Source organism: Ursus arctos, unplaced genomic scaffold (genome assembly GCF_023065955.2).
Source record: "Ursus arctos isolate Adak ecotype North America unplaced genomic scaffold, UrsArc2.0 scaffold_6, whole genome shotgun sequence".
Classification (NCBI taxonomy): Eukaryota; Metazoa; Chordata; class Mammalia; order Carnivora; family Ursidae; genus Ursus; species Ursus arctos.
Window position 1 is genome coordinate 52,200,369 of NW_026623078.1, and position 14,602 is coordinate 52,214,970.

The 14,602-nt window shown below is 37.9% G+C and overlaps 1 protein-coding gene across 3 annotated transcripts in view; it reads right to left on the reverse strand.

The window, feature by feature from the left end:
* Nucleotides 1-7,885: 7,885 nt before the first annotated feature.
* Nucleotides 7,886-14,602, reverse strand: part of YWHAZ (tyrosine 3-monooxygenase/tryptophan 5-monooxygenase activation protein zeta) — a 30,941-nt gene continuing 24,224 nt past the window's right edge. For all 3 annotated transcript variants that reach the window (XM_048212714.2, XM_026495628.4, XM_048212713.2), the window contains exons 4-7: nucleotides 14,080-14,203; nucleotides 12,986-13,149; nucleotides 12,813-12,908; nucleotides 7,886-10,010 (exon numbers count right to left, since the gene is read on the reverse strand). In XM_048212714.2, coding sequence (XP_048068671.1) covers nucleotides 9,951-10,010; nucleotides 12,813-12,908; nucleotides 12,986-13,149; nucleotides 14,080-14,203 — 444 coding nt within the window. In that variant the 3' untranslated portion in view covers nucleotides 7,886-9,950. The remainder of the gene's footprint in view (nucleotides 10,011-12,812; nucleotides 12,909-12,985; nucleotides 13,150-14,079; nucleotides 14,204-14,602) is intronic.

The window sequence follows — 14,602 nt, forward strand, 5'->3', positions numbered from 1 at the left end:
CAAGAAAGTTGTCACCTGTGCAAACTCACAAGCAAGCAGTGGAAGGTGGGCCTGAGGCCTGATCTCCCCAGTGGCCCAGGACAAATGTTCAATGCCAGATAATAGATTCTTTTCAAAGGCTGTTCTGGTCACTTATGCTTTATACACACGGAGCTTAGAAGAATGATACCTGGGTCCTATCCCAGACATGGATGAGTAGTAAGTCTTGGGTGCTACTGGGGTGATTCCCGTGGGCAGCCAAATTTAGGAACCACCGTTCTAGAGCTTTTATTTTCTTAAGACTTTAAAACTCATTGTCATTGGGGGAACAGTTGGATACTGTTTCTTCCCACACCTGAAACTGCTTTTTCCAAATCAGAACTGGCAAACTTCAACTGGGTCTTGTATCTCCTTCCCTCTGCCTGTCTCTGTCTCTGTGTCTGTCTCTGTCTCTCACACGCGCGCACACACACACACGCACGGGCCCTCGAAGTTTCATTTGTATCGCTGCATCCAGGTAAATGTGGCTCTATTCCCAGCCTGACCAGGTCCCACACAGAGACGAGCTCTACGTTCTCAAAGACTAAGTCACAACAGAATCCTGAGACCGCAAACGAGCATCTGAACTATTGCAAGTACGTGAAGGTAGACACAACATGCTGGTTGTAGATTAAAAAGAACAGAAGAGATGCTGGTGGAGGTCAGGGAGCAGAAAAGGCCACAATTCCATGCCTCCATGAACAAGAGCAGACCACGCCAATTCAGAAGATGGACATTCACAGTAGAACTGACCTTGGACTAGAAGGCAAGTGCATTTATCTCTAACGTCCTTTCCAAATTAACCACTAACTCAAAGGGATACTACTGTTACCAATATCCCTATGACATTTTTTTAATATTAAAAACCAAGTAGCTGCTAAAATACAAAACAAACTTGATTCTGGAAATAAGGTCTTGGGAGCAGATTACCACACGAGTTCCTTTTTTTTAGCACCTATTTTGAGTAAGTCACTGCTAGGTACTTACAAATAAAAAAAAAGCAAGTCTTTGTTAGTTAGCACAAGTGTCAGAAGGGGGGTTAAGGTTTATTTACACATGTTTGCTAAGTATCTGTTCTGTGTGCGGTTTCTGTGCCGAGGGCTGAAGGCAGCATGATCAGCAGGACATAGTGGCTGTCCTCTAGAAGCTTTGACTGCAGCCGTAGTAGGTATAGGACTTGGCTGGGGGGTCTCCAGAATGCCTCCCCCGAGTCGGCAGGGTGTCTGTCATCCTGGTGTCCTCTTGTGCATGCACGTTCTAGCTGAGGACAGTTTCTGCCATCAGGAGTTCCTGCAGGAGATCGGGATAGTTGCTGATGGTAGAAGTGATCTGTTAACAAGGGGAGTGTGGTGGTTAGCAGTTTGTGTTACTTTTATAATTTTAAACCAATGAAAATGTTGAATAAATAATATGTCTTCCGTTTTCTTGAGAAGCTATTTTTCTTTAGTAGCATCAGTAATGGGACAAAGAGATCTCATGTGCCTCCTTTTGCAATGCCCTAAGGACCTGCCATCACTTCAGCAGGGTTCCCGGAAAAAGTGCATAACCTGAAACTACTGGGAAGACATCAGGATAAAACCAAACCAAACCAAACCAAACAAAACAGAGGGACATTCTACAAATTAATTGGTCATGAAAGAGAAAACTGAGAAATTGTTCCAGACTAATGGAGTAAGGAGACGTAGCAATTTCATGCAACTGAAGATTCTGGACTGGACCTTCGACCCAGGGGAAGTTTTCTTTCTTCTGCCACAAAGGATACTAGTAGGACAATCCCAGGTTTGAGTAAGGTCTGTAGATTAGATACTAGTATCGCATAGTGTAAATTTTCTGGTTTTGATGATTATATAGTTTTACATGAAACTATCTTTTTATGAAATAAACACTGAAGTATATAGAGGTAAAGAGGACTCGTATCTACAATTTACTCTCAAATGATTCAGGAAAAGATATTTGTTTTTAAACAGTAATAGGCTGTGACTTGGAAAATCTGGGTAAAATGGTATATACAATTCTTTGTACTATTTCTGCAACTTTTCTATAGGCCTAAAATTTTTTAAAATAAGAAATAATATTTAGTGTTTGCTACTATAGTTTAGAATATGAAACCAACGAGGCCTTTAACCGCAGATCACCTACAATTCCACAACATTGAACATACTTCTTTTGAAAAGGAGCCACTCTCCAGTATTTGCTATGTGACCCCATCAAGTTGTTCAAAGGAAGATACACAGACTATACTAATATCTTAAAATATGAATTTTTGTTTCTTAATAAGAGAATGGCAAGAATTTATTCTAAGGATAAATCTATTTTGCATCATTAGGCAGAAGAGCTTATTCCCTGGGATGTGTGTAATTCTTCATGGTTAGGGTTTTGCTGTAAAGTCCCTTGAAAGAAAAACAAACCAACCAACCAACTACAAGTAGAGCATAGGAATGTTTTCTTAGTTTACAGAGCTGAGTTTCAGTTCTAAATTGGATTACCTGCCAGATTATTCAATTACCCAGTGTCACTTTGTTTTTGCTTTTTTCAGTGTCCTATTTTTTGCATTTTGGCTTCCATTCTTTCTTTCATCCTCTTCATCATATCAGACACCTTTGTGCTACGGTTTCTTTCAGAAGGCTCTTTCACTCGAGTTCTCGGTTTATCATTTGCAGACTGGCTACTCTCACTTTCCACAGGGAGCTGAGACTGTTGACAGGTGAGGAGGGAAACCTAGGTGTGCTTCCTGTGACCACCTCTCCTCTCTGTGGTCCAGTGGCTGGGCGCCTGTGGTCAGCTTCCTTCTCCACTGCCTCACCTCCTCCTTCGGTGACTGGCTGCATGGCTCCATCCGAGTTGCCTTCTGTGGGGGCTGGAAAGGTCTAACTTGACTGAAAGGGAACTGGCCATTGTTCTCCTCTGCCCGGGACAGATGTTAAAGCCAACTTTCTTAGTCACTCACTGATCCTTGGAGGCCAGTCACCAATTATCTCTCTGCCAGCTGCTGCTTGACTGCCCTCACACTCCAGCGTGAGAATCCTGTCCGGGCAGCCCTTTGAAGCCGAGTTTCTGGTCTTGCCACCTCGCCGACTGGAAACATGTCCATATTCCTTGCCTCCACAAACCTTGAGAGAGTAGGCCATTTCTAATGCAGTTCCTTCTCCCCACTCTGCCATCAGCAAAGCCAGCGCAACACCATCTTTTGACTGGAAAGTGTCCATTGAGCCTAACCAGTGTCACTCTGTGCCACATGGATTAGATTCCAGAACAGTCTGTGAAATGGCTCCATTGGAACACCCTTCCCTCCTCCACTGAGCAGTCAGGTGATGGTGCAGAGGAATGCCTAGCACTCCAAAGCTTTCTCCAAATCCTTTCATTTCCAAATTTTTTGGCTCTTCAATTTTGACCCCTTATAAAGTTCTCCAAGAATGGACTAAAGTCTCTAAAAATGATTTTCTGGACAGCTCTCTTGCAAATCCTGGGAAAGAAAAAAAAATAAAGAACCAACAACCATATTATATTTTATCTAGTACTATTTAAGGATTATAAATAGATTCTGTACTTTCAACTCTTCATTGTCAGTAGACTTTTCCTACAGAAACCAGTCAAACTCTTGAAGAATCCCAGAGGAATATGAGAAAAAATAGTGAAAATCTTGACTTGGCTATTCATGCGGTGCGATACATGCCTCAGGGATTCAGGACTGAATGCAGTGCATTTCCTCTAAATATTGGGAAGTGCGGAACCTTCAGACAGTCTGAATTCGCTGACGTGGTTTCGCCGGTAGGACAAAAAATTCTTCAGGCCCTACAAAGATAGGCTATGTGCTACCAAAAGTTCTTACAGACTTCCCTACTCCTTCATTTTGGAGACCTGTACTCTTCAATTGTTTTAGTGTTTCCTGATAAAGCCTTCCCAGCTGTCCCTCCTCTGACCAAACCTTGGGTTCTTGCTCCCTGCTCCTCCGGAGTCAAATGGGAAGGGCCGTGGGACAATTTCAGTTTGTAATGAATAGGACAGCAACTGACCATCTTGTGTGCTGTTTCACCAAACAAACTTGGTGACTGTTTTTCATATTTTCTCTGCTAATCTTATTACCATCAAGCAAGCCTTTGACTACTGAATTTAGTGGCCCTTTAGTTCTTTTCCTTTGTGACCTCTAGTGCCCAGAGCTGGATTAAACATAATCCTTGTTTCATCCCTGTTCTTGAATGGATTGCTTTCTAATGAGTATTTGTGAACTGACCATCCCATTCCCACGATGGCCACATTACCTAATAACTTACATTTACCGACGTCCTTCTGCCCTAGCCTGTCTCCCTGCTTCTCCATAGGTTAACTTTTATTCTAAATTTTGTCTCAGGAATATCCACGGTAGAAGAAAGAGGAAGTTTTATCATGTTTATATATGCTTAAGCAGAAGCATTTTGTTCATTTTTGAACTTTATAAGGATATCATACTGTATTATGCTTTTCACTAGTCATTAAAATCATGTTACCAACTAACTGGGCTGTAGTTGATTCATTTTCACTATTGAAGATTATGTCATTGGGTAAAATAACACTATCCATTCTCCTTTCAATGGACATTTGGATTGTCTCATCTTTTGCTTATTCAAATGGTGCAGCTGTGAATTGCCTGGTGTACAATGACAAGTGGTCCAGGACATACACCCAGAGAGAATTGCTCAGCTATAGGGATGTGAATGTCAACTTTATGAGATAATGCCAAATTATTTTCCAAAGGGATGTAGTAATTAAACTCCCATCAGTACTGGGAGGTCTCAAACCACATCATCTCCAACATATGAGATGACCAGACTTCCAAATTATATAATGTGGGGGTAAAATGGTGGTATCTAATTGTGGTCCTGGTTTGCATTTCTCTGGTTAAACCTCTCTTCACATATCTACTGGTCCTATATTTCCTCTTCCACAAAAATGCCGTTCAAAACCTTTGCTCACTTTCCTATTTTTTGTTTATATGTGTGTACTAATTCTTTTAGCAGTTATATGTGTTACTTTTGATTCCACTAATATAAATTCTTATGTAGTTGAATTTATATTAGGGTTCATATACTGAGTCCTGAGCTTACATACCATTTTCCTAGTTAGGCTTTCTGTGTCCATTTTAAAAGATGTTTCCTCACAAACGTATCACCTACATCTTATAAACATTCTTAAGTTTAACTTTCATTCTTCTGGTTTTTGTACATGGCATGATTTAAAAGTGCAAATGGCACTTTCTTAAAATACACAAAATCCTAAGTTACTTTTCTCCTCTTGACACAGTTGAAGTTCTAATATAGTACCTGCTTCCAAACTCAGTCAGTCATTAGTGTGGAGAACCTACTGTAACAGGTAAACTTTATCCTTGCTTTGGGAATCATCTGCTGAACAGATCCACATACTTGTTTTGCAGACCATAGTTGTTTTAGAAATAGCCTTTTTTGACTCAAAATGTAGTTTTACATACCTTTGTTTTGCCAAATATTGTGTTCCCCATCTCCCTACGAACTTCGGCAGCATGGACAATCATTACAGCACATGGGAGCCTATTTCTTCTTTCTACAGAGCCCCTCACTTGTGAGTGCATGGAAGTTGTCTCTGAAGTTCTCATAACTTGATGCCTTTGCACATGCTGTAACCTCCATCTGGATCCCATTCATTCTGCAGTCCTGACTCAAACATAAACCTGAGAAGCCCTTCTTAAAACATTCAGAAAAGTGGCTGGCCCAAACCAACATCCCGTAACAAAAAATGTGAAGCATCTACTTAAAATACTGATGGGTTCTAAGGTCTGGAATGGGAAAATAATACTTAAGTCTTTTAAGAACATCTGCCTGGTTAAGTTTGGGCTTTCAGAAATTTCATTAAATGAGCTCAAATATGGAAAAAAGGAACTCATCAACTGAGTCTCTGGCGTTACCTAGCATCGATAATAGCTCTACCTAAGTATATCCACTTTCAACTTGGTTTCTATATCCAAGACACATATGCTTGCTTGTCCAGGACGACGGTTAGACATTCTTATAAACTGAGTAATTATGGTAATGATACAGGGCAGGTGCAGATATCTTCCAAAAAGTTAGTGTATCAAGTCTTGCTGTTTTAGGAACTTTCAAGTTCTGAAACACTTGGAGGTTGACAATCGTATATAAAATAGACTTTGAAGAATCCAGGTTGAGTAGCACGATCAGATTTTGATGTACTCAGCAACATTTTTATGTAACTTTTCAAGTTTTTAAAGCAGATCTATTGTGATGAGATCTCGAATACCATTTTGTCATTCAAAGGTACCGTTTTCCTTAGAGACTTGTTGTGAAATTTCTTAAAAGAAATACCTACACAGACCCAGCAGTATCTTTATTTTTAGGACTTCAGTCTAAAGGAGAGCTAGAATTAACCACTAAGACTGTGACTGCTGTTAAGTCACACTAAAGAGAACAGAAGAGTATTTTATTGACATTAATTTCACATTTAGAAAAATCCCAAGTCTAGCCATCTTCCAAGTGCCCAGTTTCAGCCACCTTAAAACTCTAGGTATTTCAATTCCACCACTTATTTTCCTACATACAACAAAATAAAGCAATTTGTGGTTCCTTGATCTTTCCTGCAGGAATGTGTAAGATTCTGAGCACGTAGCACCAGCTAGAAGTTCCTAACACACTGTAGGCTCTCACGCAGTGACTACAATGTATTTGCATCCGAAAGTGCCTTCTCCCCTAACGTACACATCAAACTGTTTTAACGATACTGCCACTGCTGGAAAGTCTCCAAAATTCTTGGATTTGCACCCAGAGGCTTTTCACTGTTGGTAAGAGTTCCTCAATTATTCAAAGTTTCACTCTCAAATTGAGGTTTAACCACAAATAATCTAAGATTGCAGATTACTCCAAATTAGCCATTACTAGTTTTAAATATGCTTTGGGCCACAGCAGGGTTTGGTGACTATTTTGTAGGGAAGACAGGAAGAAAAAAAAATTGAGGCCCTATAGTCAAACTACTTGACATTCTTTTTAATCCTCTTATACTTCCCCCTCACCCCCCACCATTTCTATGATCTTTATAGCATGAAGCAGTAGCAAAGCTATTAAATCGAAAAGCAGGACCGTAAGGTCAGAGCTGCAGCCAAGTCCATCCTTTCAATTGATCTCAATGCCGGCTCCTCTCTCAAAGGACAACTGTGAATCCGACGTGTTTTGTTTTGTTTTGTTTTGTTTTCAAACAACTCCAATACTCCACACACAGAAAATACAATGTTGTATTCTCCAAATTCCTGGAAATATCAATGTTATATTGACAAAAACAGACATGAAGCCTGGATTTGGGACAATTAAAGAAATGTTATAAAAATTTATTTTTCAAATCCCAAGGCAAAAAAAAAAATCTCAGGTTGGAATCTTCCTTCTATTGGGCCCTAGTACGTAGAAACATTAACAGCTAATATTAATGAAGTATTTTCACAATTTATTTCAGAATGAAACTAGTTTAGAAGACTAATGCACATAAATAGGCAAACGTGACAAGCTTTAGATTTTATTTATAATTTATACTTGAATGAGATCCATCTCCTCAAGTCTAGCTTAATGCTCCTTAGCTTTATAAATGATTACTTCATGTCCTTGGCCTGGGGGTCAGGAGAAATCCATAAGAAAAGAGCCACGAAGATGATTACTTTGCCCCAATGTGTTAAGAGATCTTTTCTCCTTGAAAGAAAGACCCCAAGGCCTCCATTGCACTTTTATTTGAATGTAGTATTTGGGACAACTGTGCCAAAGGGCTGGTATTTCCCAATTTAATCTGAGGTCATAATAAAACAAGCAACAAAACAGTTATTTGGGATTTCCGCTTCTCACCCTTATCATCAAGACTCACTGCCTCCCATCATCAATATTTATTGAGCATTTACAGTGTACTAGGCACAACAGAACATACAGAAAACATTGTCCCTGCTCTGGAGGAGCTTACATTCTAAAAGGAAAAAAAAAATACACCTCTTTTAAAATGGTATTTTTGTTTGGTGTTTTCTGCAAGGTACTGAGGAAATAGTCTGGGGGTGAGCTTTGGGTATAACTTAGCCCCATCATTATTTAAAGAGAGGAAAAGGAAGGATTTTAAAGGCAGACAATGACAGACCATTCAGGATAGGTAGGGTTTACAAGGAGATAAACACAATCTCATCAACTAAGGAGAGATTCGCTGCAGTAAATAGGATGAGGGAAATAGTTTGTGGGATGCAAGCAAAGGAAGCAAGGTATCCTTAGACATTGAGTGGAGCCAGAAAGATCATGCGGCCTTTTTTCCAAGTACACGGCCACCAAGTAGGAATGGTTGGTGACAAGACAGAAGGCTAAAAAAGGTAATCTTGTGCACCTGACAAAGAGAAAGAATAAAGGATCAAAACTGAAGGCAGGCTATAACAATATCAAGAAATTCTTAAAAACAAAAGTGATTTGGAAGCACAAAACTTAGTTAATGCTACCCAGTGTCATGATGGGCCAAGAACATTGTGGCTTCCTAAGTTAGAAAATGCCATATACCAAAATTTTAAATGGAACACATTACTTTTATCCAATCAATCCCCCGTCTCTGGAAAAAACAAAAACAAAACAAAACAAAAAAAAACAAAAAACGAAACACCGAACTTATTTTTTTTTTCAGGGGAGGGGAGGAATATGGGACATGGTCGGGAACAGTAGTAGTTATATTAGTAGTATTTTGTTACGATAAACTTTGTATTTAAACTTGGTAAAAGCCCATTAGCTGCCAAGAGGGAATAAGGAACAATTTCCAAAAATGTACAATTTCCTTTAGAGAAGTTTCAGAACCAAGACTAATTTACATGAAAAGCTGTAGAGAAAGTAGTTGAAAAGTCCATTCATAAAACTTTTATTCCACTTACATGAACTTAATACACGTGTTCTTAACAATTATGCTTGGATTGTTCATGAAAATTTCATAAGACATTAAACAAAGCTAGCCATCATCTCAAGTTATTTCCCTGTTAACTATTTTTACAGCACATGCATGTTAGGCAAGTATCAAAAAAAAAAAAAAAAAAAAAATCACAAAAGCAAAAAAACCCCCCAAAAACAAAAAACCCCCAAAACAAAAACAAAAAAACCCCAAACAAAACCAAAAACCAAAAAAAAAAAAAGTTAAATACATGGGATTTTTATTTTGCTGCTGTGCTTGATATACATAAAGTAATGGATATCAAGCAATTCATTTTTACTGCATCTTTACTTGTACATTTGTTCTTAGGTTGCCTAAAACATTTAAATACAAATAAAAGGAGTGTAGCAAAAATAATGAAAGCAAACAGCAGGTAACTTTACAAATAATGGAATGTGAACCGTTTCTGCCCTTATCCAGAGTAAATTGGGTCACGACTAAAGGAACACTCCTGCAACTGTAGTCAAAGGTGTGCACATTGAGAGTGAGTTTTCCACAGATACTCATGGTTCAGTATGTGGTATCTACAGAATACCCATTTCTACTACAGCCTCGTAAGTGCTCCGAACCTTAAAGTACCCACAAAAACTACACCTGTTATCTGGAACCAATTATCCCTTTTATTCCCCGCCAGGACAAACCAATATGTAGGCAGTTTTCTTTGCTTAGACATGGAAGCAGTTTTAACACTGGCCCTCGTGAAGCCACAATGTACCAAAAGTACTATGCCAAACATTTATAACTAGTATAAAAATTCCACATCCCCATATTGGCCACCTCAAGATGAAAACAGATAACTCCCTAAATGTTAACTGGCTCTACTCCCCTAATATTCAACATAAAACCACATGGGAAATATAGAAATTCAAATAGAAGTAACATAAACCTGTCGTAAATCGTAAACAAAAAACTATTTGTGGGACAGCATGGATGACAAATGGTCTACTGTGTAAATTTTAGAATGAGGCAGACAAAAGTTGGAAGGCCGGTTAATTTTCCCCTCCTTCTCCTGCTTCAGCTTCGTCTCCCTGGGTGTCCGATGTCCACAACTGGTAAAAGAAGGAAAGATTTTTCAGCATGTTTCAGTTTGAAAAAAATCTTAATAGATTTATCATGGTACCAGAATGTTAACCACAGCTTTTGCTGAAAGCTTTCTTTAAAAGACTGCGGCAATGAAGACAGCTTCAAGATACAAAACATCCTCATTTTCTCCGTAACCTTTTTGTGTAAACACGGTTAAGTACAAAGCAAGCTGTCTTCAAAAAAAAGTCAGATACAAGAAACTCTTGGTTACCACAGAGGAGAAAGCAAAATAAAAAATACAGAATTGCTACAAAATACTAAGTATTACTAGCTATGAGAGTATCAGACTGTTCTCAATAGCCCCAATAGGAGAGATGGATGTGTAAGTTTAGTGTATCTAAACTAAAATCATCTTAATTCAACCCAAGTTTAAGCTCAGGTTGGTTACTTTCCTTTTGTAAAACATGAGACTCCAACTTCAAAGAGAATCTCACACTCCAAAGAGAATCCTCACACTCCTTGAGGCTATCGAGTCTGAATTAAATTTAAAATTTAGCTTTTCTAATGTTTTTAGCTTAGAAAAACATACCTTTGTTAATCTGCAGGATTCAAAATAAAACAGTTGAAGAGAAAACAGTATGGTCAGAACCCAATCTTCTAAGAGGTAAAAACTGAATTGTCCCATAGTTGTAAGACTATGGATTCAATTACTTTTTCATTAATGTTAATTTATTGGCAGGTTAAAAAAAATGATCTCAAAATTATTTCAACTGCTTCAAAAATTAGTATTTTTTATAAGTCTTAACAGTCCATAATGACTTTTAGATGTAATTATAAAAGGACTACTGCTTATACAATGACAAATGAAGCAGAAAAAGAACGCAATAATATTTTTCTAACTCCCAAATCACCCATTAGTTTTATTTATTAACCAAACAGATCTCTGCCCTGGAAAGGAGACTTCTTCCAAGGTCACACATTAAAGTTAAATGACCTCTGGAAGTCTGTGTGTTCCTGTTAAACAGGTGTTTTGTAAGATGAAATTGTCTTCTAACATCTCTTTCCAGTTTTTAACCCTCAAGGATTCTTGAATTTTCCATAAATATCTGAAAAAACTTGATACATTCTTCTACTAGGGTTATGTATTGGCAATATTAGTCAATCAGATCCGATCTCAAATATTAGCTAGTTTTGGCAAAATTTTTACTTAACAGATAAATGATCCAAAAAACCTATAATGGTAACAGGTGATATTAACAAGGCTCAGAGAAGACACACAGTAACTAATGGGAGAATTGGAATACAATCCTTGGTTTGCTTTTTACTCAATTGTTGCAGTATGCTCTCTTTCATGCTATACTAATACCCGGAATAAGCTAGAAGGATATATTTCAGGTCAGACCCTCTCAAAAAGTGATGACAATATAACAGTAAAAGTAGGTCTCAATTTCTACCTTTTAGGAATGACAACTATCTCATCACTTCAAACCACAAAATATGAAAATTCATAATATTAAAAATAGCTAACAAAGTGAAGTGCTTCTTTCATTTGACATAAAAAATTCATTCTTTAAGAAACTACAGGTTATTCTCTTGGCTAAAATAAAAATCCCACAAGTTTATAAGTTGCCCCCAGTTACACTTTCGAAAATTTAATAACAAAGTACACAATGTGGTTCAAAAAACTGATGAGTACTCAACACTAGAATATAGACCTGGTTCAGCAAATTGGCAGTGAACTAGAAGCTGGAAGTGAAATGTATAAAATGATATATAGTCCTCAAGCTCTACATTGCAAATCTTTACTCCTAGCTCATTACCTGGCACAGCAGGTACTTGATAATTTTTTCACCTAAGACTCAAAACTTCAAAGTAAAGCATTTATCTGAAGGAGAATGGGGAAATCTATGGGACTAAAGAGACATATCAACCACTCTCCAAGGTGTAGACTTTATTTGGATTCCAATTCAAATAAAAAACTTTTTTTAATAGACAATTTAAAAAAGAAACAACTGGAATTTGAGTACTATTAGGTATTAAATGTTATTAAGGAATTACTGCCAATTTTTTCAATGTGATAATGGCACTGTGGTTCTTTTGTTCAGTCTGGAGTATGCTAAGAAGGATAAGCATGACATTCCATACCAAGTCATTTCCATATGAATTCCGTAGAGTATCTGAAATTTTGTAACTGAAGTTACTGATGGAGTACCTGCAACTTTATGGTCAAGAAAACCATTTTTTTTTTTTTTTTTAAGATTTTGTTTATTTATTTGAGATAGAGCGAGAGACAGAGAGAGCATGAGCAGGAAGCAGCGGGAGGAGATACAGGCTCCCGGCTGAACAAAGAAAACAGGACATGGAGCTTGATCCCAGAACCCCAGGATCATGACCGGAGACAGAGGCAGATGCTTAACTGACTGAGCCACCCGGGTACCCCAAGAAAACCATTTTTAATGGAATTTAAAATGAAGAGAACTTATATACTTTTGATAATAAAAACTATTCTATGACTAAAACAGAACAAATGGAAACACCCAAACTGAAATGGAAAATAAAATAGCCTATGTGATTCAAAGTCCAAAACCATGGCTTACAGAAGTATTTTAAGAACTAAAACTCTAACAATAAATATATAACTACTTAAAGTATAAATTTTTGGTGCTTGATCTAGTATTTCAGTTTCTATAAGGTGGTTTTTCTTCATAGCTTTAATAGCACATATGATTTTATATTCAATAAAGAGACCAGAAATATTCCTTGTAATAATCTATAAAAGAACAGAATTTCAACCACATTGGCCATTCACGATGCTGTTAGGTACTTACTGTCAAGTTGTCTCTCAGTAATTGCATTATTAGCGTGCTGTCTTTGTATGACTCTTCACTTAATGTATCAAGTTCAGCAATGGCTTCATCAAAAGCCTATGATGAAAAAAGGACACGTCAGTGCTCAAATAATAAGGATTACCAAATTTCCACAGAACAGGTAAAATACGTACTGTCTTTGCAAGAGAGCAAGCTTTCTCCGGGGAGTTCAGAATTTCGTAATAGAACACAGAGAAGTTAAGGGCCAGACCCAATCTGATAGGATGTGTTGGTTGCATTTCCTTTTTGCTGATCTCAAAAGCTTCTTGGTATGCTTGTTGTGACTGATCCACAATCCCTGGAAAATAAAACATGCCAAAACGTACTGACAACGTTTGCACTTCATCTTCATCCCTCAAGCCAGACCTTTAATATCCAATCATATGCTCTGAAATACTAAGCCATAGCAACCTTATCTGAATGAGGATCTTAAACAAAACAAAACAAAACAAAACAAAACAAAACAAAACAAAAAGCTTCTTGAAGGAACATCACACTAACCACTGGTCAACGTCAATACAAAAACAACTCTTGCAATCAACTCAGAATTATATTTTTAGTAACTAGTTTGCACTACTCTATAGTTATGCTGTGATCACTATCTCTTAAAATTGTGAGGAAACATTCCTATGCCCAAAATTGGCTTCTCAGCAAGCATGGATTCTGGAATACCAGTAGTAGGCAGTAGATAGACATTCCCAGGACTTTAAAAAAGTTAATTACTGGAGGGGCGCCTGGGTGGCGCAGTCGTTAAGCGTCTGCCTTCAGCTCAGGGCATGATCCTGGCGTTCCGGGATCGAGTCCTACATCGGGCTCCTCGGCTGGGAGCCTGCTTCTCCCTCTCCCACTCCCCCCGCTTGTGTTCCCTCTCTCCCTGGCTATCTCTCTCTCTGTCAAATAAATAAATAAAATCTTAAAAAAAAAAAAAAGTTAATTACTGGAGCATGTGGATGCCTCAGTCGGTAAGCCTCTGACTCTTGACTTCAGCTCAGGTCATGACCTCAGGACTGTGAGATCGAGTCCAGCATGGAGCCTGCTTAAGAGTCTCTCTCTCCCTCACCCTCTGACCCTCCTACCCATCCAAAAAAGAAAAAAGCTAATTACTGCTCTTCATTTAGTGCTCTAAGCAATTAAACAAAAAACCTACAACTGTTCACATTTCAGAGAGACTAATTCCATACTATGTTATTTTATACAAGTTCAGCAAACACGATGTAAAACAGTTTACCTTTCTTGTCATCACCAGCAGCAACCTCGGCCAAGTAACGGTAGTAGTCTCCTTTCATTTTCAAATAGAAGACTTTGCTCTCTGCTTGTGAAGCATTGGGGATCAAAAACTTTTCCAAAAGAGACTTTGGAAAAAAAGAAACAGTCACAGTAAGAATAAAATATTTACAAGACTGAAAAAAAAAAAAAACTTCATTTCTTAACAGCATACTGTATATAGCCTAAGTTATAAAATTTTAATACCCAATTATTGCCATTAATACAATAGCTGAATGCAGTAGGCTCATGAATTCGTGGTTTAAAAGCAGAATATGTTTTGGATAGCAATACTTAAAAAGTGAATTACTGTTAAGTTTATTACTTAAGGATACATTTGAGTATGTGCCTCCCCCGCACAGTGCTATTTACATGCTGATAAAGACCACAGGCTTCAGTCAATGTGAAAGCATGAGAGCTCATAACAAGCTTTTTCTATTAAGTTGACTAACTTTCAATTTTTCAAAGTAGTCATTAGAATGGAAAGA